This window comes from Harpia harpyja, chromosome 21, assembly GCF_026419915.1.
Source record: "Harpia harpyja isolate bHarHar1 chromosome 21, bHarHar1 primary haplotype, whole genome shotgun sequence".
NCBI classification, from domain to species: Eukaryota; Metazoa; Chordata; class Aves; order Accipitriformes; family Accipitridae; genus Harpia; species Harpia harpyja.
The window spans coordinates 3,078,089-3,105,096 of NC_068960.1; the positions used below are offsets into that span (position 1 = coordinate 3,078,089).

Genomic DNA, 27,008 nt, shown 5'->3' on the forward strand with positions numbered 1-27,008 from the left:
TGCGTACAGCAACGCTCTCCCCCTTGCAGATGTGGTCATATACCAAAGATCCATATCTAGGAGCTTCTTCCGGCTCCTTAGGTAAAAAAAACAGGAGAAAAGTGGCTAGGATTCATGTCTGACTTCCCTGCAAGTGTTTTGCCCTGATGCTCCAAGTGTGACAAGAACATTGTTTTATTCACTGCCTCAACAGCAAGTGCTTTATGGATCAGCTTTCCTGTACACGCCATACAGAAAGTCCCCTACACCAATGAGGCTTGATCCTTTTCTTGTTCACAGCAAGCTAATTCACAGTTCCTTCACTGCAAACATGGTTTAAATCAGGAAGGATGCCACTGAAATTGGAGACAGGCAGCAATCCTGGGTTTATGCTAGGAACAGCAAGGCTCACGTTAGGCGTAGTGAACAGGGTACATCACTGCAAGTAAATTCAGACAGGAGCTTTGATTTTGATGGAAATCGTGCTGGAATTTCAGGTCTAGGACTAGCAGCAAGAAAGCACTAAAGTTTGGTATGTTTTATCTAAATAAAAAGTGTAAATTACATGGCAGAATTTGCTTTGCTCTGCACACAGCCTGTGTGGTGTTAATTAAATCCTCAGCTTCTTTTTTTGTGGAAGGAAGACTGAGAAAATGAGTATGAAATCAATTTTACATTTAATTAAAGTAACTCTCTTCCATTCAGATGCTTTCCCACTATGATATTGGTGATGCAGTTGTAACGGTGAGCCAGTAGGAATCACAAAGAAATTGGTTTTACAGAAACAAAATTGACTTAAAAACTTAGGAATTTTATGGGTAGCATTACAAAACCAGGAGCCTAAGGTAAAAGCCCAGATCTCTGCACAGAGAGGCCTTTGCTTTGTTTATAATCCCTCCTCGGAAATTCTTTGCACTGGCTCGGAACCAGTGTTTCAGATGTTTTATTGTAATGTTTTATCACTTTAATTGTACAAGATTCCTGTAGAAACCTCAGGCCAGTCCTTTGGTCTCACATTGCTGCTATTCTAAGCCAACTGGGAAGAGAAGTGCAGCAGGTCTGGATGGATCCTGAGAGATGCTGTGGCGTGATGAGTACCAGGCACTATCAGAAGATTGATGTTTACTAACTTTTTGGTTGACTTTTGTTCTTACGCTTTCTTTCTCTGTCTTCCTGTAGGTTATAACCCTGGAAGGATGGGTTGACATCATGTATTATGTGATGGATGCACATTCTTTTTACAATTTTATATATTTTATATTGCTTATAATAGTAAGTATGAACTGTGAGATGCTCCCATTCCTTGTCCTTGTGGGGTAAAGTTTTTCCCTGGGCTTTTCACAGAGAAGAGCCAGCTAGGATTCAGAGTGGAAGACTTTCCTCCCGCCATAAAGTGTAATCATTCGGGTTGTGATTAGTGCTGCGGGGACAGGTTATTGGCTACAATAGCCCTTTTTAGTGTCACATGTGATGCATAGTCACAGCTTGTCAAGCCATATGGTCTTCCCTCCCCCTTACTCTCCCAGTCTTGGTCTTGTCACCTTGATGTGTCCTAACTATTGTGCCTTGGCCAAGCAACTGCTAATCAGAACAAAAAGCGGAGAGGCTGTAGCTTTTCTTCTTTTAGCCACCTCAGTCTGCCAAAGGACACCTCATTTCAGTGAAGGGCCCTCAAACTATTGAACTTCACCTGAGCCCTTTAAATAACCATAATAATGGCAGTGCAGCTTTCTGAGGTCTTACGGTGCTGTCGTTCCTAAAAACAAAGTATTACTCACTGGAGGTTGCCTTCAGAAGCTGCCATTCCCTGTTAGCAAGGTTCTTTTTTTACAATGGGCACAACCTTCTCCAGTGGTCTACATCTGTGGAAAAGTTAAGCATTTAAGTCAGGAGGAGAGCAGAGGGAAAAGTACCAAGTAGATGTCAGGCAGGACATGGGACGGAGGCACTTTGAGGTGCTCTTGTGGCTGGATATTCTTTATATATAACCCCGTCCTCGTCAGTGTGGTTTTGAAGGCCTTGGGAAGTCAAACCACCAGAGGTCCCACCACCAGTGGGAAAGGCATGGGTCAGAGCAGTGTGAGAGTTTCCCAGTAATGAACAGCATTCTGAAGCCAGTGATTTTTGAGCCCTTAGCAATGGGCCATGCGTAGTAGAGATTTACGCTCCACTCTTTTGAGCCCTTCTCTACATATGGATCCTTGCAGAAAAGCCAGAAGGTGACTAATCTCCAAGTCACTTGGAGCTGGGAATGGCACCCTTGCTGCTTCTCAAACAGTATCCAAGCTGATATTACAAACTGGAGAATAGCACTGCAAAACATCTCCCAACGGCTTCCCCTGAGGATTCACCAGACAATGGTCCAGATTAAATCCATACGTTTCCTACTGAGCACAGCACAGAGGTTTGGCCATGTAGACAGTGGCACTTTCTTGACGTCAGTCCCTTTCACGCCTAAGGGCACTGATTCTCTGATGGGAATATTTGACATTTTCCTTTGGCTGATTTATGAACCCAAGTGGTGAAAAACCAGTTTATGGACTCAACAGCTGAGGGAAGGATGTAGCCTTAGGTCACTTCACATTCTTGTCCTTGGGACTTCATTTTGAAAACCTGGTATCACCCAAGAACACATCAACTCAACCAGACAATAAATCAGGCCTTTCTAGAAATGCTGAGTCTCCTGAAGATGCATTTCTCTGTGTCAGAGGGGTACAAGAGTACAAGGTCACCGAAGCATGGACCCTGACTGTCCTCCTCAAAATGAGGGCATACATTTGCCAGGGTGTGAAGTGATAGAGGAAGAGAAGAGGCAGTTTCAGTACAGCACAAATTGGACTTCAGACCATCTTTCCTTGCAGGTTGGCTGGGTGTTTTCTAGTGATCTGTTTTGTGGTGGTAACCGTTTGCACTGTGTTTCATACACCCTGCGTTAGTAGCAAATGTCATCACTGTTGAGGGGAGGAAAGTGGTGAAGGCTATTGTTAACAGCTTTCTCTGCCATTGCCAAAATAATTTAACATGGTTTAGGAGCAAATTTAGCAGCTCAGGCACATGTTGACATAACATTTGGTGAGCAGACCCTGAGATTTGGCATGTTTGGAAATCTCGGGATTTCTTAAGAACCACACTTCAAGTCCAGACAGCATGTGGTGGCGAAGAACGTGTCTTGCTTTGTAAAGTTCCTGCTAATTTGCTAATTCCTGTCCCTGTGTTTTCTCCAGGTTGGTTCCTTCTTCATGATTAACTTGTGCCTGGTTGTGATAGCAACACAGTTTTCTGAAACAAAGCAGCGGGAGAACCAGCTGATGCAGGAGCAGCGGGCCCGTTATCTCTCCAACGACAGCACAATTGCCAGCTTCTCGGAGCCAGGTAGCTGCTACGAGGAGCTGCTCAAGTACATCTGCCACATCTTCAGGAAGGTGAAAAGGCGGACAATACGTCTGTACAATAACTGGCAGAGTAAGCGCCGGAAAAAAGTTAACCCAAACAGCACCACAAATGGACAAAGCCACCGCGGCAAAAAGCACATCACCTCCATACACCACCTCATCCACCATCACCATCACCACCACCACCACCACTATCACATCAGCAATGGGAGCCCTCGGGGGCCATGCTCCAACCCTGAGATCTGCGACCTGGAACTCAAGGTCATGAAACCTGGAGGCCAATTGATGCTTCCTCCTCCATCACCCAACTTGCAGAGCCCTGCTCCTCCTCCAGATTCGGAGTCTGTGCACAGCATTTACCACGCAGACTGTCATGTCGAAGGACCACAGGTGAACTGTAAGTCTTCCAATGCCCCTGCAAGCATTAAACTGACTGCCGGACTCTCCAACCATGGCAACATGAACTATCCTACCATCCTGCCTTCTCCAACTAGCAAGGCCAGTTCTGCTCCAGTTCCCAAAGGAAAGAAGAATGGCAATTCACCTGTGGCCGTGGTTAATAGCCCTGTGAATTTGGGCACGGATTCTTATGGGAAGCTGCAGCAACTGGTAGGAGAACATGGTAAGGACAAACAAGCTGATTTCTTTTGCTTAGGAAAACTGGGCAAAGGGCAAATTGCTCAAGAGTGAAGGTGTTAATGACAGCCATGTAGGGTGCTGAAAATGGAGGCTGTTTTGTGAACGCTATTTGAACTGAGCGCTGAAGCCAGAAGTAGGACAGGTTGAGGGACTGAGAGCTCTGTTCCTTCTACCCTTGTATTTGCAGTCATTGGGTAAAGCAAGATACAGGATGGTCCGGGCAGTGAGTTCAGGCCACCGCTGGAGGCCTCTCTCCCGTGGTTACAAAGCATGTGTTTTTGAGCTCCTTTCATGTGCTTAGTGATATCCTGGAGATTCTCCTTCTGTTCCCACCCAAGAACAGATCTATGCAGCCCATGGAATTACCTCTCTGGTGAATGACGGACCTGCCGGCTGCAGCCCTGCACCAGAGAAGCCCCAGATGCTGGGAGATGGTACCTTGAAAGGGAAGAGCAGGTGGAAGCTGGTGGAGAAGCATAAGGTATAGGAAACATAAGAAGTTTAAAACAGGGAGTCACCGAAAGAACTCAAAACAGATACTTCTGGAAACCCCTAGCTCTGCTCTGATGGGCCCCTGAGCCTCTGAATTTCTTTCTGGTAAGAAGGGGCAGAAGGTTTGGAGGAAGGCCCATGGCCACTGCAGGGTCTTGCTCTGTGCTAGTCCTCAGAGGATGCATGTAAGGGCAGGAACGTAGCAGAGCTGCAGGTCTCAGGCTTTCTCTCTTATCTTTCCTCATGTGCAGAAGAAATGTAGGACTGAATGTTACTGCATATTTGGAGCTCCGTTCAGTCTGAATGAATGAGGGACATCTTGGGGACTCTTTTGTACCTCTGTCCTATCCCTATCTGTACAGACTGCAGCCACGCCAGCACTGCTAGTTAGTGTAGTTTTATCTCCCTTCACATGTAAATCACCCACTGCTGGAGTAGGGATTACATGCAACACTTAGTTTTTACTTTGCAAAATGTTTCCAGTCCTCATGGCTGGAGCTAAAGGCTGAAAAATAGAGTCCTAAGCCCTCAAACAGTAAAAAGTAAAAAAGATCTAGCTTCTATTTTTTAATCTCTTTAAACCAAACTCATCATTTGTTTTTTTCAATGCCTGTGTTTTCCAAAACTGTTTATCTGCGTGTGCATGGACACAAATATTTATCCTAGTGACGTACGTGCTGAAAAAATATCAAGCCTAGCTTAGGGGGGGTCACAGTAAAGGTTGCTTGCCAAATAGGTTGGGTGGCTTGTCTTTGTTAATATGTTTTTTCTAAGTGACCATACAAAAGGGTAAAGTGGATTGTTTACAGAAATTGCCTTCGGCAGACATTTCTGTACGCTTGGGAGCTTAGCAGGAGGGCAGAAGGGGGCAAAGTTAGTTGCAACGTTCTTCCATTGTTAAGCAAGGGCTTTATATGAATCACTGGTTCATCTTTAACTATGCCAGTCAATGAAGGTTATTATGAGAATGTGTATTTACCTTGAGATAAAAGCCCAGGCTCTGCAGAAGTCTGGAACTGGGAAAGCAAGGATGAGCAGAAGAGCTGTTGCATGGAAGGCAGTGCTCAAGTCAGAGGTTTGGTTCTTCATGCTTGCAAGGGGATCTGCTGCTGGGGTCCTCTTCAGAAGAAGAAAGCCCCAGATCTCAGTCCCAACTGTGACATCCCAGGGCCACTTCAATGACTGAGGAGATTTTCACATAGCCTGTGGTGGTTCTTTGAAAGACGGAGGTTAGATGGAGTTGCTATTAATAATGCAATTATAGTATCCTCTTTTTACAGAGGCATTTCAACCCAGAGGATGCCAAAATGCTTTAAACAAATCTCCTGAAATTGTTTAATCTCTTTCAGAAGCATGGTCTTATCTAGGGAAAGGGGTGGATGCCACAGCTCTTGCCTGGTGAGCGGCAGCTTATCTGGCACCCTGAGGAGCACAGGGGCTGGGAATTGAAGCAAGTCAGCCGGGTCCATCTGGAGACCCTGTCATGCAATGTGTCAGTGCCCAGCTCTTCCCCTCCATGGCTCTGGCTCTTTCCAGGTCCCCCTTCCCACTCCTGCTGCAGCCCCTCCTGCTACACCAACAAGGCTGAGTCAGATTCACTTCTGCAGCGCAACCATCTTCATACAGCAGAGATGATGGATGTGTCTTCCAGGCTTCAGGAGGGTTTTTAAGTGCCAAATAAGCTAGCTCCTGAGGCTGTAGTTCTGTCAGACACAGCTCCCAACTCATGTTTCTCCCTCCCAGCCTAAACTTAGCAAAAGAGCCATGTTAAGTCCCTACCCTGTGCTCGGCAGGGAAGGTGAGGTGGGCTCACAAGCTCACCCAACCCTCCTGGCCTCAGCCTCTTTGGGCAAACAAAGAGCTGTTTCACTTAATTCTCTCTCCACTCTTACAAGTCAACAAGCAGAGTCTGTTCACTGCAAGACTTGTGCAAGGAGAGCACACAAGTGATAATTGGGAGCATTAAGGAGGCATTAGCAGCCAGGGCACTCGCAGCCCCAGCTGGAAGCAAGGTTGGTGTCTGCTGGGAAAGATGCAATTGTGGGAGAGAGTATTCTCTTCCCTTCTTTTGTTGTGGAATTGAACAGCATAAAGTACAGCCTGTTCCTCCGTGTTCTCGTGCCCTGCAATGCTGCGAGGTTATTTTAGCAGGCAGCCAAGGAGACTCTGGTATTTTGAAGACATCTGCGGCGCCAGTGTTTTTCATATGATTTTTAACACTTTGATAGCATTAAAAGACGTCTGGGAAGCCCACTACCTCTGCTATACGTGCTGCTGTGGCTGTGCTGCAGTCTTTCCTCGTCAGATCGGTCCTGATCAGAAACACCATGCTAATATGCAGTGCTGCACTGGTGCTGCTTGCAGGTTGAGTAAGGGGGCAAATATTTCTGATCCTACTGGTGTATTTGACATAATGAACGAGGAGGCTGCAAGGCTATTTCAAAGGCCAGTGATATCTGAGTGACATTCAGGCAAGTAAAGTATATTTTGACTCTTGTCACAGCCTGTTTTTTGAGCTAATGGGGTGCTTTTATTTTGTTTGGTGCTGCCTTCTCTTTAAAGACGTCCTCAGCCAGGAGTGCCTGAAATCAGCAGCATTACTGCTGGGTGAGCTCCAAGCTCCTGGGCCCAGAGCCAGGAGCATCCACTGCATTTTGCTTTGTCTCCCCAAAACCAACCCAAGTGTCCCCATCCAACCTCCAGGCAGGAGCATGTTAGAGGGGAAAACTGTCCCCGCACCTTATTTCCCTGAATCTCAAGAAAAGCTTTCATTGATGCTTGAAAGGCATTTTGTAAGAAGGATCCCATGCCTGCAGTGTTGCATTCATGTTGGGGGGGGGGGGGGGGGCGTCTGCCATTAATATCTGGTTCCTAAATATGAGGAAACTAGGAATTTGGCTCCTAAATATGAGGAGATAAAGTCTGGTTCCTGTTCCACCTGAATCATCCTTGTTACACTTGTCCATATCATCTCCGTACCCTGGCTCTGAGAGGGCAGTCAGCATTTCTCCTCACACCACAAAATGTGGCGATGTGTTTGATTTTAAAACACCCTGAACACTCAGTCCTGTGCCTCAAGCAAAGACTTCACCTGAGCTTTATTAAAGGCTGAAGGAGGGATGAAGGAGACTGAAGGGACTACGTGACTCTCCAATCTGTGATCCGTGGTCTGTAGCCACCTTTGGTCCATTTCTCCCTCTCCCTCCTCATTATTAGCTAAATGGAAGCGCTACCTAAATTGGGTGCAACAGCTTGATAGCGCTCAGATCACCGCTAATGATGTTAGCCTGGTCAGATATAATCAAAAATAATTGAAAGTGAGAGGTGTGCCAGTCAGTCTTCTCGCAGCAGCAGAACACAAAATGTCTGCCACGCTCTGTGGAGAGAGGCCTCTCCATGGAGGGGGCTAGAGGGTGGGTGTCGGGACTTGGGGAGAGGGGAACAGAGGGAAAAATGACATAAAGCAAGAGCCACTTGGTAAGATGTATGGCTAGAAGGCTGTATTAGGGTATTACATTTATTTGAGGACGCAGCAGAAGCTGCTCTGCCCTGGACAGGCCCAGCGCCGCCCTGAGCGGGGACACGAGGCTGTCCGCCATGTTGAGGGCGTGAGGCAGCTCATGGCGTGCGTCTCCCCTTGCAGGTCTGCGGCGGACGCCCAGCCGGCTGTCGGGGCTGAGCGCGGCCTGCCCGCTGCCCAGCCCGCCGGGCGGCACGTTGATCTGCGAGCTGCAGGACTGTCCCTTCTGCGCCAGCCTCCTGGAGGACCCCGAGTTCGCCTTCAGCGAGTCCGACAGCTGCGAATCCGACAGCAATGGCGTCTACGAGTTCACCCAGGACCTGCGGCACGGCGACCACAGAGACCAGCTCCAGCAGCAGCGGGGCAGGAGGAGGAGGAAGAAGAAAAAACCCAAGGAGAGGAACAAGGTCACCCGCCTGTGGAAGGCTTTCGGCAGCAAGCTGAAGAGGATCGTGGAGAGCAAGTACTTCAACCGGGGGATTATGATAGCCATTCTTATCAACACGCTGAGCATGGGCATCGAGTACCACGAGCAGGTGAGTGCGGGACTGACCTGAAGAGCCCTGAGGGTCTGTGGTTTCAGGTGCTCGCGGCATGGTGGCTTGCGCGGTAGCTTGGGGTGACTCTGTCGAAGCCCTGCCAGAGGAGGAGCAAGCGGTTTTCATGCAAGTTGGAAACACCAAATGGGGCTGAGGGCCTGATCCTGCGGACGTGTGATGAGCAGGAGCATCCTTCTGCGCGTGAAAAGCCTGGAAGGTGGCTGGCAGCGCTGCTGAGGTGTGGAGAGTGTAAATGTGTGTGTTAGGACGCGGCAGCCCAGAGCCTGGCTGCTTAAGTTGTTTGCTGTGAATTATTCATATAAGCATGAATTGTTCTGATGGAAATACCCCTTTGGTCTGACGGTGGTAGCGCACAGTGGACCTTGTAGTGCAAATAACCCACGCAGAAGTTTCTTCTTTGATCCTGGACCTTTAAATAAAGACTTAAACTGTCAGGCAATGCTAAAAGCGACAAAGAAAAAAAAAAAAGTTTGTTTCTCCCTGAAGGCTCCAAACCCTTTAATTTGATCTCATAGGGTGCAAGTAGGTCTTTCTTTTAAGCGTTTGGAGGGGGGAATGAGAAATCATGCTGTTCCCAGTATTAGTCTGAACACAGTGATGGCAGAAAGCAGTGCTGGCAGCTGAGGACAGCTTGTCCTTGTTGGCTGATGGGAGCTTGAGGGGCTGTGCAATGGGAGAGGGAGGTGAGTCATCTGCGTATCTCCAGTTGGTCACTCTGGAGAAAGCTATGCTTTTCTGGGCTTTTCTTTCTCGGGAAAACTGGTTACTTTCAACTATTTTCTCAAGACATGCTCTGGAATTTCTCGTGCTGCCTCTGTATCAGGTGCAGAAAGTGCATCCCAGTGAGGCCAGGAAATCCTCATACTGATCTTCTGTGAGGTGGATAGTCAAAGGTTCATCCAGTGCTCCCCCAAAATCTCCACTGCAGGATCAGAACCAGGTCAAGGTTATTTATAAAGGTATTCCTCCTCTCTGCCTTGGTCGGTCTGCTCAGGAGTGAGGAGGAAAGGCAGAGAGAGTAGCACAGTACATCCAAAGGCAGGACAACAGGCTCTGCATTTTCTTCTCCATCATTTCCCAGGATTAAGTCCTGCTCGGGACCACGGCAAACAATCCTCTAGAGTGCTGCTACTTTATTTTCTCTCCACTTGTGTACTTTAAACCTGTATATTCCATGCTATCTGAGACATATTTTCTTTCAGAAAAGTAAGTACTCAGCTAAAACACTTGAACCTCAGCCGTGCAACAATAAATTAGTTCACACTTAACAGCAGAGAGCGTCCAAACCCAACAAAGAAATAGCTGTCGCTGTCAGCTTTCTGTCTGGTTAGTTGTTCCACAACAAGTTTTAAAATTAGGAAATACACCTTGTCAGTAGCCTTTGAATAGACCATTCATTCTTCACGGCGGCTGCATTTCTGCATGGATACTCTTTTGTCAGGCAGATACAGCTTTGTCAGTCCTTGGATATTGCCATGATGGGTGCTGGGGGAAAACCTTAGGCAGGCTGCAGTGAGAAAGCCCAGGGATCGCATGGAGTCTGTCCACAATCACTCGTATAAAGGTAAATTGTGATAATTACATCCTTGCTGCTAACAAAGGAAAACTGTAGCCGGCAGGTTTATATTGGATTTTACCTTGTAAAAGATTTGCTTTAAACCTTCTCAAAGCCAATGGCAATAAAGTTTCTGAAGCTTTTGGCTACGGAGCATCAGACTCCCGCCAGCTTTGCTCACAGGCACTGCCCAGCGTGGGCCCAATAAAAAGGGAGGAATTTTGAAGTGAAACCTGTAAAAGTTCCTCCACGTGCCTGACTGCAAAGTGTCTCTGGTACACAGCGGGGATAATGAGCCATGGAGCTGTTAGAGCCCATAGGATCATAGAATCATAGAATGGTTTGGGTTGGAAGGGACCTTAAAGATCATTTAGTTCCAACCCCCCTGCCATGGGCAGGGACACCTTCCACTAGACCAGGTTTCTCAAAGCCCCATTCAACCTGGCCTTGAACACTGCCAGGGATGGGGCATCCACAACCTCTCTGGGCAACCCGTGACAGTGCCTCACCACCCTCACAGTGAAGAACTTCTTCCTTACATCTAATCTAAATCTACCCTCTTTCAGTTTAAAGCCATTACCCCTTGTCCTATCACTACACGCCCTTATAAAAAGTCCCTCTCCAGCTTTCTTGTGGGCTCCCTTTACGTACTGGAAGGCTCCTCTAAGGTCTCCCCGCAGCTTTCTCTTCTCCAAGCTGAACAACCCCAACTCTCTCAGCCTGGCTTCATAGGAGAGGTGCTCCAGCCCTCTGATCACCTTTGTGACCCTCCTCTGGACTCAATCCAACAGGTCCATGTCCTTCTTATGTTGGGCGCCCCAGAGCTGAACGCAGTACTCCAAGTGGGATCGCATGAGAGCGGAGTAGAAGGGGGAGAATCCCCTCCCTCGACCTATTGGTCACGCTTCTTTTGATGCAGCCCAGGATACAGTTGGCTTTCTGGGCTGCAAATTCACAGCTTCGAAACACCTCGCCCAAACACTCTCCTATCAACAGAGTGACCTCCAGGGCATCACCAGAGGCTGAGATACCATCCGAAAGCAATAGAAAATGGCTGTAGGCTCCGAGACTGTTTGGCATGAAAGTCTGGGGCTTCTGTGAGCAAAGCAGGGTGATTTCAGAACCTGCAGCCCTCCTTGTGTGAGAATTGGCTGCAAGACTCAGGGTAGGGGGCTGGCTTTGTGTGGAGATAAGAAGGAGATGCCTGAGTGAAGCTGTCACGAACACACAGCATGGTGCTGGGACAGAGGGGAGGTGAGAATGGCTCATTTTTGGGTATGCCATGATCCTTGCCAGGAAAAACAGTTTAATCACAGCTTTCTGGTTACTGAGTGACGGATGCTGCCCAGTCACTCTGCACCTCTGCTCAGAGCAAGTATTACAAGGTGAGAAGGTGTGAGCCTTCCCCAGGCTGTTAAGCAGGCGCGGGTGTTGCCATCGTCTCCTTCTCCATCCTCCCAAGGGCAAAGCTGGAGGCCATTCCCCAAGTCATAAGGATTTAGGAGCTGCCTACAAGGATATCTACTCTGTTGCTCTCCTCTGCTTTCCTCGCTCCCGCTGAGCTGTTCAGTGTTACCCAGAGAGCTGGGTTCAGGGGCTCCCGTTGAGGAGGCCTCCTGTGCCTGCTGACAGCAGCATGGGCAGGGTACTCCTGGGCCCTGAAGCACTGCAAAACATCACCTACCATGGAGACATTTGCTCTGGTTGGAACAGCTTAAGCAGGTTCCCTGGTCTCGACTCTTGCCACTTGTTTTCAGCCATTGACTGGTTTTAGCAAACTGGGCTGCAATCAGTGCAGCAGCCACAGGGAAGCCCTCCACAAACCTCAATGTCTGTAAGGAAATTCCCAGTCCCTTTTATAAAAAATTATTAATGGCTGCTTGCTTTTCTTTTCTGGCTTCTCAGACTTCATAGTCATCAGTGGCTTTGCGAAAAGATGGGCACACCATATACATTTTTATTTCGGAGTGCTATTCAAAGCCAAGGCATCAATCCTCTGTGTGTGTGGGAGGGATGCAGGGTACGGAACAACATATGGCGTGGAAGATAGAGCAGTACTAGTCCTTGGTGTGTTATCTCACCTTTCATCCCGGGACATAGCAGCGCTCTGCAGAGGAGTCTCACGGAGCCCTCTTGAGGCAATCGAGCATTATTGTCCATATCTTCTGGATGAGGAAATCGAGGTTGCAAAGTGCCAGGCTGGAGGCAAAACCTGGTGAGCTTTACTGCTGGCCCTTATCGTAGACGCAGGGCATGGGGGCATGTGTGCCATAGAGGCACTTTGGTAGCACCCTTTGACGAGACAAGAAGGTGATCTGTGTCCGTACTGCCACAGTCCCAGATGCTACCTCCAGATGAATCAGAGACCCCCGTCCGTATTCAAATCCCCTCAAGACTTCAATATCTGTTTTTAGGGGAATTTGAAGCTCACAGCAGCCTGCTCACATGGTTACTCTGGCTGCTCTTGGCTAACATAGCTGGCACAACCCCATTTAATGCACGTAGCCCACACAATACCCTTTTAGGCAAGGATCCTGTCCTGTGGCTAAGGGCACGACCACTGTAGCAGCTAGCTGACTCATTGGAAAGATGAGGAGATGCTAGAACAGCTTTGCACAGAGCTGTCCTTTAGCACTCCTGCTCTTCTCAGAGGCAGATTGAAGATTTCATGGCAGCACAGGCGGTTTGCAGCAGGAGATCCGGGTAGCAGGAGGCAGCTGATGATGGGAAGTGAGTTTCTTTGGGACTTCAGTCATTAGCAGCAATCGGATCCTCCCGCACAGCGCATCCGCAGGGTTAACGGCCAGCTCTGTCTCCAACTGCCACGTTGTATGTGGCTGGTAATTAGGAGGTTACAGGGTGCTGTTAGTTAGCAGCAGCACAACTTGTATTTCAAAGGTTAATTGGCTGGTTTGGAGTTCCTCTCTTTTTTTTTTTTTTTCATCCTCCTCTCATGCTTTATTTATTTATTTGTCTATCTCCAGCACGCATAAGCACTCCCACAGATGAGGAAAGCCAAGTACAAAGAAGGAGGCAATCCTTGCATTAATCTTCCAGGCAATTTCAATACATTGGATGATTTTGTTATGCATTCATTGGAGCTGACAATTCTCCAGAGTATCTGAGAACGTGCCATGGCACTGCAGCAACCAAGCAGGAGCAGTGCACTCCAAAAGCATGACCTCTGCCATGCCTTTGGGGCAGTGGGGAGAGATGCCTGGCACAGGCAGGTCCTGTTCCAGCAGCTGTGTTTCCAAGTGCCTCTCTGCCTCTGAAAGCTGATACCTTTCTGTCCCAGAGTCAGCTTCTGTTTGTTTTTCACTGACTGGTCTGAAGAAATAATTGCTACTTCTTCGGTCTGCTTTGATTCCCAGCTCCCCAGTTGCCCAGTAGAAGGACGGAGTCCTGCTCATTTGTCCAAGAGAGATGCTGGTGTTAATCTCTGCAGAAGGGTGAGCTCTGAATTCATCCATGAGGACCTCTAGTTTAAGTTGTGAGGAGAGACCCCTGCTGGGCTTCCCAGAGGAATTTGCAGAAGTAGCTGTTGATACTTGTAATGATTCCACATAAAAGGCTCAATTTACATCAAATGGCACTAGAAATGCTATTTTATATTCACTTCTCAGAAGAGAAGTACAAATTAGTATTTGTTCCAAGCTGTTGCTGTTCAAAGAGCTTTTAATTGCTTTTCTGACCCCTCATCCATGGCATGTTTCGTTCAGAGCAGCTGTCTTCGGAGTAGGTTGGAGCTGACCTTGGTGGGCACCCAGTGGTCCATTGCTTATCAGTGTAAGAGGAGTATTGGGTTTGAGTAGCACATTTTATTATTCTGGAATAAAAGTAATTCTGTGTGATTTAAGGTAGCAACTAGCTTCTCTAGTGATGTTCTATTTTAGCATTTGTCAATTTTGGCTTGAAAAATTGGTTTGGCCTAGAAAGCTCAGCACTTACTCAGAAAGCAGAGGAGAATCTTTCAGCAGTGTTTGAAGCAAATTGCTTAAATTCCTTTTGAGTTGTGAGTCAATAAAATATTATCCTGATCTGAGATTCTCACTTTCAGCTAGCAAAACTTGTAAACTCTTCCAACTTTTTGTGCGATCCAATTTTAAGAACTCACACACTGGCTGGACTTGAAGCAAACAGATTCCCCCAGCCCAGCCTGGGATGTGAAAATTCAGCCCAACGTGTTTGTGCTTATTGTATAAATGATGTGGGACTCATTCTGCCCTTAGTAGTCCTTTGTTTCATGTGTTTGGGCTTTGTCAGCTGCATACCAAGCTGTCCCTTCCCTGCTCCCCGTCCAAGGTCCCAGCAGTAAGTGGACAGCTTTCCCCAAGCATTGGTTTCGTAGGGAAGCTGCACTGGTCAAGAACACAAACTGGGTCTCCTGAGCAGAGCAACAGAAATTTGGCTCATTCAACAACTTGTGATAACCTGAATCCTGTCTCTACCTCTTGGGAGGGAAGAGAAGGGCTTTGTCTGGCAACCTTGGGGAAGAGAGGGGTGTTTCCCATCCTCTTTTGTGCCCCAAGATTATACCACCTTTTTAGTGCTCTCCACACCACCTTTATTCAGGCCCCCTTTTCTGCAGACAGCCACTTTGTCAGGACATTAACGAACCTGGTAATAGTTTTAGGATCCCCTCTGCACAGTTCAGGCCGCAAGGCTTCTGATCAGAGCCAGCAGCAGCTCATAACATGAGCATTTACACCTGGCAAGGTGTCATTCCCTTGTTAGAGGGAATCAAGGATCAGAGGCAAGATAGGATGAACTGATGGCAAATGTTTGCAGTTAAAAGCCAGGTGTCCCAGCTCAGAGCTACATCACTGTCTGCTGGACCTTAGCAGCTGTTATGGCAAAGGGTGTAAATCACGTCCTTCCATGGGGAGCCCACTGCGAGTGGTGTTCACGGGGCCTTGTCTCTCTCTTACTCTCTTCTGTAATTTCACTGACTCCTCCACTGCTCTGTTTTCCTTCTGTTGGATTGTATGTTCTTGGTATATTTTTTTTTACTATATAAGGGAAAGCATACTAGAGATCCTTCCATTCCTCTGCCTCCTACCAGACAGGAACAGCACCTCTCCAATGTAGAAACTGAGTGTAATAACTCATTTGAGTGCTGACATACTGAGCAGTCAGGGGAGAGTCAGGAGAACAACAGAGCTAGTCATGGCGAGGGGAATTTGCAGTCTGATCTGGTTCCTATAGATGTGCTCATTAGCCTAGGGAATAATATTAGGATATTCCCTGTGGAACTGTAGGCACGTTTTACCACCACCAATGATTCGGTTCCTTCCCCTCACTTACGCCATTAGTTGTTCTCTGTGGTGAGGGATTGGCCATATAAATCACATCTGCTCTCTGCCAAGATGACAGACTTCTTAAGCAGGTGATAGTAACATGCTTCCCAGCATAAGCTGTTGCATGGAGACTGGAGATCTGCACAGCACCAGTAACAGACCCACACCATGTAGCCACAGTGTGCAGGACCCACCAGATGCGTTTTTTCCATCTGGGTCATGCAGCGAGTCAGCTGAGACAGTTGTGGTGCCCTGCAAGGCTTCTGAGACCGAATCCATGAAAGCCCCATGCTTCATAAACATACATGATGGCAACGGATGGTTATATATAGAATGTAGACAGATTGTTTGCATTTCAACTGGCAGGTAAAATAAACCAAGTGTAATATAGCCCCAAGAATGAAAGCAGAGTGCACTTGCCAGCTGCATTTCATCACAAAAATGTGCATAAATCACAGCCATGAGCGGCCAGCTTCAAATGTTATGCTGACAATGGCTCTAATGTGCTCCCAGGCAGGGAGGCTTGACACAGCTGGACAGCAGGGTGTTCACTTTCTGCAAAGGGAAACTGCGATGAGAGGGGGCCTGTAATGAAGAAGGTGGCTTTCACAAACAAAGAGCGTGGTGTTGCATTGAATCTGTGCCTTCCTGCTGGCTGTCAGCTGAATGCTTTTCATCTGGGAGTGGGTTTGGTGAGAGGGAGCTTGGCTTTGATCAGGTAAGCAGGCCTTGGGGTGAGCACGCTGCATGCTCCAAAGCAGGCGTACCTCGTAGTCCCTTGCCTGAGCGATGACAAGATACGAGTTCGAGGAAGAGCTCAAGTGTCTGGTTCGTGGCAGCTGTGATCAGCAGCTCCAGAGAGATCATGGTGCCTGCAGGCAACACGCAGAGCCGCAGTCAGGTCCCTCTGAGCAGCCCAAGTGACTTTGGTACTGCACATGGCAGCAGCTTGCCATCCTTCCAGCTGCCTCCATGAAAGGCAGCTGGGCTGCAGGGACAAGAGCAGGGTTAGCAGAGAACAGCAGAGGAGGAAATGCAAAAGACTGAGACAACCAAACCAACCGATGGGGGCAGGAAAACGTGTTTAGGCACCGTTGGCAAAGCTTGGAGAGGAACGTGCCCTAGAGTAGCAGGAAGCAAGGAGTGGCTTGGATTGACTAAGATGCTCTGGGGAGGATGCAACTGCTGGTCTACCAGGAACACCACCTCCCATGTTAGCCGAGGCTGTCTCTTTGTTTCCTTACACTTCCCCAGTCCGTCTGCATCCATCTTTTGTCTTGGATTTTTTGTTCTACAAGACAAGGGTGTACATCACCCTACCATGTGGGGCTCCCAGGCAGGGCCTGCTAGATGTTGTTACAAGTAATGGTAACAGTGGGAATGGGAACAGAGCACTACACCTCTCCTGGCACCAGTTTTTGTGCCTGGACATTGCAGGTACACTCTGTGAAACTGAGTTTGCAGCACAAATTCAAACCAAATACAACAAGATTGTAACACAAGGGCATATGCAGATAAGAGGATGGGGATGGTGGTACATGATGATGCTGTGCCATGGACTAACGGTGCCTGTAGACTGGTGGTTCGCAATTGTTAGGAGGCAAAGGAATTAGTCATGTTTAATTTAATACTTTTGTGCATTTCCAGCCACTCCCTGTGGATGATTCCTTTCTCTGTAGACATGGAAAATACAGAAAGGCTTAAAAATAGATTTAACTGAGAAAATGTTAGGAAGTTGTAGAAAAGACAGTCATGCCACACCTGAGAGCAAAGTAGGGTTAGTATTTGGCAGTACGTACGAAATGATGGCAACTTAGTCTGAAAGCTCTGTGTGGAGGTTCAGTGGTATTGCTAAGGTGTCCTGTACACCGCCCTTCTCTGGGTACCTTGGAGCTGAGAGGCAGAGCTGGCTGTCCCCATTGGCAGGCAGAGGATTAAAGGTGCTCAGGGTAGCAATCCAGGTCCTTACACCAGAGGAGAAGAACCACTGCAAGGAAATAAACAGGTATGTTTACTGCTGCTGTCAACATGAGTCATGAATTTTCCTCAGGTTTTAACCGGGGTTCTCCAGCTGGGACAGTGAGATTTTCCAGAATTATGAATGAAGCTTTAAATGTCTCCTTGAAACCTCCTTCTGGATCTTTTGTTACAAGATCAGGATGCTTTTTTATAAATGGTTTTGAGAGGTGGGGGAGAAAGCTGCATCTGAAAGGAGTGAGACTCTTACTCGAAAATGAGGGAGATTTGGCATGCCTGCATGCATTCTTTTAAAGCTCTATTTTTGTTTGCTCTGTCTGGTTTACAGCCTTAAAGACAGCCTGACTCCCAATTTGGGAAAAACACTCTGTGCACAGGCCTTGTAGCATCAGTGGTAAAGCTTGCTGGAGCATGGAGTCTGCCATCAAGGAGGATGGGGCAGGAAGACCACTTGGCATCTTTCCCCCAGTGAAGGCATTTCTTGGGAGTTTTCCTCGGCTGCCTGATGCCAGGTCAAATTAATACCTCCTCTCTCCCTGTCCTGTCCTTGTCCCATGCACAGTCAAATCCAGAACTTTTTATTATAGTGCCCCTGGAGAAAGCAGCAGAAAGAGAAGTGTTTTATTTATTTTATATACTCCAAAGGGAATTGACTTTGCTGCAGAGAGACGGATCCTGTAGTTCTCTGACTCTCGGCATGACTATACATGGACTTGCCTATGCTTTAAAGCTAGTTTGGATTGAGAGGGTTTATGAAGCCAGAGTGTGCTGGCTGCTGCTAGGAGCTCTACCTGGAGCTTGGTGATGGGACCAGGGGAACAAAGCCCTGGCTCTGTGTTCCTCAGGTGTGCCTTGCTCTCAGAGCTATCCAGAGCCTAGGCAGAAACTTTACAGCTCCAACCTGCCCCAAATCCAATCAATAAGAGGAAATAAATCAAACCACAGGGAGCTGCTCAATATGGGAGAGAATCAGAGTTTTCCTTTTGTTCATGAAGGGTTCAGAGGCAAAACACCAACCCCATCAGCATTGTTCATCCCTGGTCACTGCTACCTGGCAGCGCAAAGAAAGTCATTCATGAAAATTAGTTTCAGCCAGAGAGTCTGAAAGCATCGTGGGTTGCTGGGCAATTATCTCTTTGCAAATGGCCTGTGTTACGGGGGCCATATTGCAGAAGATCTCTCACTTGTGCTAAGGTCTCTTGAAGCTGCCAAAATAAGAGATCAGCATCTTGAATGTCTTTAAAGCAGAACTACTAATATGGTACGTTGGAGTGCTGGCAGGTATCGGCTGATATGTGTGCCAAAGTACAAGGGACTGAACTGCAGAGCGTGGAAGTGCAGGGGGATTAAATGCCAGAAATAGCAGTTTATGCTGAGGACTCTTAGGAGCTGCAAATGCCTGTGAAATCCCCTAGAGGAGAGGTGAGTGCAGGGATGGCTTCCCACTTCCTCTGAGGACAACATAACCCAGCGAAACACTTTTGAGAGATATGCAAAAGAGAATTCCCATTCCTCTTCTTGTACCCCACTCTTCTTTCCCTAGCTGTGTCCCCTCTTTGGGGTGCTACTGGGATCTCCTAGGGTTCAGGCTGGAATTACGTTATTTACATCCCTTCCTTCCTGCTGTCAGAGTACCAGCGTATACAGATGTCCCCACAAAGTAGCAGGAATCGCTCCCTTGCTGTAGTGTGGGGAGTTTGATGCTGAGGACATGCCTCTGCTCCTTCCTTTCTCATGCACAGATTCTCCCTGTTCCTGAGACTAAGTTTAACCTGTGAGCGAGTGATGGACAGGCAGGCTGAGACCAACAGACAGATTACTGACCCTGCAGCAAACAGTGGAGCGGATGTTTCCCACCTGAGCTTGCAGAAGTCCTTTTGTATTTCAGCAGTGATTTAATGCTATGGGTTTCCTCCCACTCCTTTTTTCCCCCTTGCTAGTCAGTGTGTAATAGCAGAAGGTTTCATTCATATTTGATTTTTTAACTATAACATGAAATCTGAATGCTGTATTTATGGCTGCAGCTGTCGCTCCTCTGAAAACATGCAGCGAAATGAAGGTTAACAAGTTTGGGCTCTCGGGAAAGCGCATAAAACGGCACTGCAGAAGACTTTGTGTCATCACACTGGAGTGAAGAACAGTTTTTTTCTGAGGTTCTTCAGTCCAGGGTTATTTATCATCATCTGAAGCAAATACTTTTCTAATTGTATATCCTTGTTTGAAATTCTCGAAACCCCAAGTCAAATTATTTTCCCTTGTACAATATACACAGAAAGTACAGGATACAGAGCCTGAGGGGATGGTTTATAAGAATCAGGTTGGCACTAGCCAGCCTTGATGCAGCCATATGTTTAAATCCCAGGGGTGACTACTCACCAGGAGGCAGACAATGCTCCATACCATTTATTGTGTGTTCACTTAAAACCAGATGTCCCGATTAGCGTGGCTGAAGAAAGAGATACTCTGCCTCTCTTCCAAAGAGCAAGGGTACGCTGTGCTGTTCAGTCCCCCCCACCACCACCACATTTGGACTGTTTCTGTGTGCTTCCTTACTCCTGTGTGCGCACAGTCGGAAGTTTGAAGGCCTGGCTGGTTGATTTTAATGGAGATTTGCTTAAATAAGAATAGCTTTTGGCCTTTGTTTAAACAGTACTTTGGTCTGAAAAGTATCAAATATACTTGGGAATAGTGTACTTGGTATAGAAGGTCTTGTTAGAGCCTTAGGACTTGTGGCTGTGTCTCTCTAGGGTCACTGCACTCAGGTTTGGGCTCTGTGTGGCTCAAGGGAGTTGTGTCAACACAAGACGTGATGTTTCAGCCGTGCCTACGGGTCTTTCTGTGTCTGACTCAGTGCCTGGGAAAAGCAGAGCAGAGCCAAACTGGGACCTAGCATGAGTGTTGAGGGAGCTGGGCACCGGTGCAGACCAAAGCTCTGATCCAGCAGAACCATACGGATGGGATGGGATGTGAAAACTGTCTTAACGATGCAAATGGTGAAGCCATCAAGATTGATGGGGCTGGGGTGTGGGAGAGTTCAGACATATTTCTAGTAATCGCATCCTTCCTGTTGTGTGTTGTTTCTGTTTCTAAGACTCTAAAATAGACTGTGTAGGAAGTTGCAAGATTTGGACTCCTCTGCCCAGTTTTGCAGATTAAGGAGATAGAGCTGCTCTAAGAGGCAGCCAAACACAGCTCCAGTGCTCTTCTGAGAAACCTCTTAATGCATGAGGATCGCTTCTGCCTTGCAAATGCTCACGTCCCTCCCTCTCCCTATCACGTTCACACCGTAAGAAAATCGGGCAGGCTGTGTCGCCTGTATTAATGCCCCATTGCCTGCAGTTAATTAAACTCTGCATGATACTCAATGCAGCTTGTCAGTTTGGTTAACGCCTGTCAGCCAAAGTGGTAACTTACCCCCATTATCTGCTGCTCTGAGTAAGAAGTCGTATTCTGCGTCTCTAATTCACTCCTCACACTCCTCTCACCCAGCATTTGCTGCTCACCCAAGTTTTTGCCATGCTGAATTTGGCACCCAGAAGGTGCTGTTCCATTTTTTTAGCATCTCCATAGAAACCACTTTGGAGTTGCAGAGTGCAGGGTTTGTGCAAATTTAAAAAGAAACTAATGTAATGGTTCAGCTCAATCAGGTTTCGAACAGCCAGTCACTTGGAAGGAGTGTGTGTTTCAATGATAAAGTTGGGAAGAAAAGCAGTGGAAGTTCTCAAAGGCAGAGATGCAACAATTTTCTGCTATATGAGCCCAGGATAAAGCTTTTATGATAGCACAAAGTTTATCTGAAGATTGTTTGGAGGGCAACACAGACACTTTTTTTACCCTTCCACAGAAATCTAGGTAAATTTCTTGCCTAGGAGGATACCTGTTTATGTGCAAAGCTGCTCTTTTATGTGCAAGCTCACTTCTTCACCTTGTTAACACAACTGCCTCTCAGTTTGACCTCTCTTACAAGGTTTAAATGCGTATAGATGAATGTAATTTCGATGTCTGGGCTAATGAAGTCCTGGGCCTCTGCTGCTTAATTTTCTAGTTTATGGATAGAGGTTCAGCACTGCTCAGGAGAAGCCAGGATTGGACCTAAGGCTGGTTTGCACCTGACTGATAGAAAAGTTAATTCTGGGCTGGGTAGCAGAGAGGCAGGTGTGAACAGAGGAGGCTTCTCTGTAGTAATTTGGGCTTCTCTGTCTCTAGCACAACCGCTTAAGGCAACTTTTAGATGGGGATGAACTCAGAAATAAAAAAAACATCATTAGACAGCAAAGGAGGAAACTTCTTGCTGTGCTCAGATGTCCAAGGGTCGCAGTGGTTTAGCAGCACCAGTCCAGGTCCACAGTCACCAAGGCAATAGCTCATTGCCATGGAAACACTCGCCACTTTCTTGAGCAAGAGCATTTGAGCAAGTCCTGATGTTTGGCAAATAATTGCTTGTGATCCACTGCGTATCCCATACCTTGACGCATTTGGGGACTAAGAAATAAAATAATTTGACAGCTTTTACCGTGATCTATCCATTTTGGAAGCCCATGAGGAAGATTTCCATCAGGGCAGAAACATTTGCGAGCTCAGTTGCTTTCTCAGGGGCTCGCTGTTTGCACATGGTTGTTTTAGCTTTACTAGTTTACTGAAACCACTATGCTGGAGATTGCATCTAGATGCTCTTTCACTCCCACTCTCTACAAATAAAACCTTGTGTTGCCTGTTTCATATGAGAACTGACATAGCTGTTTGGAGGATATGGATCAGTTTGGCTTATTCTTGGGGTTGCCTCTTCAGCAGGGGGTGGTTGGCCCTGCTCCCAGGGCAGGGAGCTGGATCAAAGCCCTGGTGCGGCTGGCGTAGCCGTGAGGTTTGATTAGAGCAGGCAGTTGGAGCAGCCCTTTCTGTGCGGCTGTTCCTCGTGGCTCTTGCTGCAGGCGAAGCATCACTTCTGCTAGTCAGAGCCAGGGCAGGGACGTGAAGAGCTGCCAGGAGGAAAACTCGAATGTGACATGGAGGAAGGTTGCAAATGAAATGTTTTGTTTTGTTTTGTTTGTCTGAGCTGTCACTGTCTGACAGATTTTCCCCAGGTGAATGCATGCTGTGGGCAGCAGGTTGGCAGAGCCATGCCATTCAGTCGGGCTGGGCGCTGCCCCACTGCCATCATGGGGGAGCAGGTAGTGGAGCGAGCCAGAGCTCAGCTACTCTGCCTGGAGGGTTTCTCCTGACGTGGTTCCTGCACATGGTGTGGGATCAGGTTGGGGGCATCACGGCAAGGCAACACAGAGGATAGCATGACCTGCACAAGGGCCGGGCGCAGCCTGGCATCATGTAGGAGGAGGAAGGGAAAGGGCTTACCCGGCCCTTCAACCGAACCAGGCATCTTCTGCAGAGAAATTGCTGCAAGATGATAAATCCAGAGGAGTGTGCTGCCTCTTTTACCTTTGCTTTTCTCTGCCTCACAGCTCCCCTTGAACTGACAGCAGTGCATAATTGCATCGCTTCGGCGTTCATGGCATCAGCGCTGTTGATTTGAGAGGTGTTATTATTGTTGCCATTAGCAGTGTAATTAGTGTTACCGTAACAGTCCCCTTTGCCCAACGCACCAAGGCTGAACTAACAACCTCCAAAACCAAATACATTCACTCCACCAGCTTGGGGAGAGAGTCTCTACTCTCAGGTGTTCAGCAGTCCTACGTCTTCTGCAGCTTGGCGCTGCAGCCTCGTTGTAGTAGTGAATTACAATAATTTTAATTAGTACTACTGTTATTAGGGCTAACATAATTGAATTTCATTATTTTAGCAGTGATTTTATTTCATTATATAAAATCAGAATGACTAAACTTTTTTTTCTGAATCATTTTGTTCCCATAACAATGGAAACATACTGCAAATTCAGGGCATGTTTGGGGGTGAGGCATATTTCGTGTAAAAGGAATGAGAAAAATACAATGGAAAGTCACCTCCTCATTTTTAGGTCCTGTTTTCCAGATTTTTGTGTTCTTCCCTCAATATTAGAAATAAACATTACAGGAGAAACATGTTGCAAAGCCAGCACAGTTATTTTCTGTGAATTTTGTTCCTTAGTCATCTGAATATTGGTGGTGGTTTAATATAATTTCATTTCATTGGGGTTTTTTGTCAATAAGGTGTAAATTTGGAAGCACTGGGCCATCTCCAAACTCAGTGGCGGTTCCACTGAAATCGAGGAATTCTGCCAGGTGAAAATCCAATAGTTGTCTGTAAGATACAAACAGCTGATGTGAGGAGGAACAAGAGTTGCTGAGCTCTCCTGCTGGTTTGTGCTTACATTCAGTAATTCCAAGCTTTCGCTTTGTGCAATGTCCAAGTGATGCAACTATGCTGAAGGGCAGCTCTGTCTTGTAGTTCCTTTCTGACCTCTTTTGTCCTTTCTTACCTTAGCAAAACAAATTGCTGTTGTCTCAGGGAGCAAGAGGGATGACGGTGATTGTAGTTGTTTGAATTTCTGAGTTTGAATGCCCACATTGTGCACACTCAAAAGCTAAAATGGGGCAGTGTGCTCCCGGGAGCGGCTCATTCCCTTGTCTCAAGCAGAAATGGTGTGTTGTGTTGCTCACCACTGTCCACCTGCTCTGATGCAGGCTGTTACCGAAGACACACCTGAAAGATCAGGACCCAGAAGCCTTCCTTGCAAGGCATAATAGCACATGCTGCAGGCTGCTGGCAAACACAGACTCTGGTTTTGTACCTTTTTGTCTTTGCTTTTTCTTTTTGATCATTGTGGATGGTTTTAATTGCCACTTTAGTCTGATGCTCGTGGCTATGAAGAACGTATCAATAATTCACTTGCAAGAACAGCGTGGCAGCTCTAAAGTTCCCATCTGCCTGCTTTGGCTGCAGGCTAGAGCACCCTGGTCTGTTCGCAGCATTGTGTTCTCAGGGACAAAAATAAGCTTGTAACAATTGCTTGGGTTGCTTTAGGTTTGCTAGAGGGAAGGAAAGGTGGATTTCCCTTGAATTTGTTCTCCTGGCTCCTAGCCTATCTTTGATGCAGAGCAGAGAGGAGTTGCTGCCTGTATTACAGCTGTGGATTTCAGATAATCATTTCCATGCTGATGAAGCTTTTGAATCTTAAGCTCTTCATGAATGTTTCTGGAAGCTGCAGAGAAACTTTATCAAAACTGAGTCTGTACCAAGTGCGATCCTGTCTTGGAGGACAAAAGGGCTGGAAGTTCGCTCTGCTGGGTTGTCCCCACAGGATGTCCCTGAGCTCCATCAGCTTATGAAAAAAGTGATAAGATGTAGCTACCCACCCTAGCAGTGGCTTGGATGCTAAGAACCCAAGGGATCTTTTCGGTCCAGTGTCAGAAAAATTGCAGTAGATAGAGCTCAACTCACCTAGTCCATCCTCTTGCTCTAAGGCAGGATCAACTCTTCCTATATCAGGGTTGTAAGTGGTTTCGTATTTTTTAAGACAACCCCAGGAGGTGAACATGTTTGGTTAATGAAAGTCTCTGCACATCCCAAAGGGAAGCCCATAAAGAACTGTCTGTGCCCAAATGTCTGATGCATGTTTAGGACCATGGGAGAGACTAGACATTAGTCTAGGAGGTAGGAAAAATGCTTGGGAGTCCTGACATTTGGCATCTCCTTGTAGACACTGAACCTTTCCTTGGTAACCCAAGAATGAAGGCTCAAGTAGGCAACACCCCGCTATTCTGTAAGATACACCACCAAATTTTCTCCTGATGTCCACCCAACATTTTTGTTTTCTTCTTCTACCCCAAGATCCTTGAACCTCAGTAAAGCTCTCCTAATCTTCTTCCATCTTTCCTTCTTCCACTTAGCACTCAGAGGTCAATTACAGCAGATTGCTCAAATTTTTCTGAAAAATTATCCTCTCCTTCAACTTATTTTCACATCAGGCCACTTCAGCTTCCTGTCCTTGGGCTTAAAAGATGACTAAGTCAAGGTCTTTGTCAGATATAGACTAAACATATTCCCCATCTTGTTCTTCCCATCAGCAGTCCTCTATCATGTATTCTTGATGTGCCTCATCTCCTAATACCAGTACACAGCCCGCAAATCACGAATGTGCATTTTTCAAAGGGACCCTCCATAAAGGTCTATTAGCAAGGGATGAGTAATGGTTTGACAAAATAGATTTAAGTGGCCCCTTCTGAATCATCTTGGCAGTAATAGAGAGAGTGTGTCCATTTTTGATTAAATATTTCCAGTGCCATTAGCTTGGGTGAAGTAAACAACTTCTATTGAGTTTGCCTGCTAATGACAACCCAAAGGCCTTTGATCTCTCTGTTATCAGCGAGCAAGCCTGTTGCTTGGATGTGGATAAAGATCATATAATCACTGCTAAAGGTGCCTCTTGCAGTACAATCAAAGAGTTTGGAAACAGTTCTTTATTCTCTCGATGTTCGGGCTCCTGCCACCTTTAATGGACGTGGTCAGAGTTGCCTGTGATGGGCATCCTGTAATTTCTGTGCACAGTCAGAAATATGCAGTTGTAGTTTGGCTGCAAGATTTTAGCAAAAAAAAAAATCAACAATTAACCTTCGTTTCTTGTGCAGACTCCTTGAAGCAGGGCCTGTGTGTTCATTTTTGTCTGAAAGGGGCGGTAGCATATTTCCATGTTCTTTGTGTCCATCCTTTTATAGCATGTCTCACAATATTGTATGCATTTTCTTAAATTCTCCAGCTCTTGAAATCTTGTGACTCAGTTTACATCTAAAAGGAAAAGGTAGACCCTAGCTCTTCTTTCTAGTTCATGGTATGGAATACAAGATATTTTCAACCTAAATATAAAAAAAGAAAAAAAAAAAAAGAAAAAAAAAATCAGTGTGAATGATGGATTATTTTTTTTTTAAATGCATGCTTTGTGATTAGCCAGTAAAGCAAAGCTGATTTCAGGCATTAGGCTGATGATTTTTGACCATTTGTTGTTGACTTCAGCACAGATAGTGGTCAAGAACAAAAAGTTTTGCAATGGGCAAGAATTGTGTGAATATACTTCCTTGTGTGAGTGTGGTTTTTTTATGGCGAGGGATAAGCTAAATATATTGGATGAGAGTCAACACAGGCCTTGCTAAGAGATGTCACGCCTCACAGATCTGCTCGTTCTTTGAAGGACTCCACCAGCATATGGATGGGAATGATTCAGTCTGTATAATTTCCTTGGATTTTTGCCAGAGGCTCTTAAAGGAACGAAGCCCATGTGGGTTGGGATGGCAGTCTGCTCGTAGAGAGAAACCTGCTCATATTTAACAGCTGCTTAAGAGAAGAGGGAAGGGGTACAAGTAACAGGTCCATTTCTGAAACACTGGGAAGTTGCCAGAGGCAATTCCTGATGCGCTGTGGGGGACATGCTGTCCTGCGTACTCCCAAATCATGTTCCAGTCACAACACTGCTGAGAGTGAAGGGGCGATCGTAGCTTCCCTTGGCACCAAGCTCAGTCTGAACAGGCGCTTCCTCGCTTGCACCCAGCACCAGTGGAATGATTAGGCATTCGCTGTCCTCAGTTCAGCCATTTTTCTGTTTCTTCTTCTTTTTCAATGAAACTAATCAGTGTATTAGTACTGACAGAGATGACCAGTTCACAGAGTCCA

The 27,008-nt window shown here is 46.8% G+C and overlaps 1 protein-coding gene across 5 annotated transcripts in view; it reads left to right on the forward strand.

Annotated features, from left to right (window-relative positions):
- The window catches only part of LOC128134739 (voltage-dependent T-type calcium channel subunit alpha-1H-like), a 129,112-nt gene that overhangs the window by 34,843 nt on the left and 67,261 nt on the right, over nt 1-27,008 (forward strand). For all 5 annotated transcript variants that reach the window (XM_052772815.1, XM_052772817.1, XM_052772818.1 and 2 more), the window contains 3 exons: nt 1,159-1,251; nt 3,204-3,993; nt 8,146-8,558. In XM_052772815.1, coding sequence (XP_052628775.1) covers nt 1,159-1,251; nt 3,204-3,993; nt 8,146-8,558 — 1,296 coding nt within the window. The remainder of the gene's footprint in view (nt 1-1,158; nt 1,252-3,203; nt 3,994-8,145; nt 8,559-27,008) is intronic.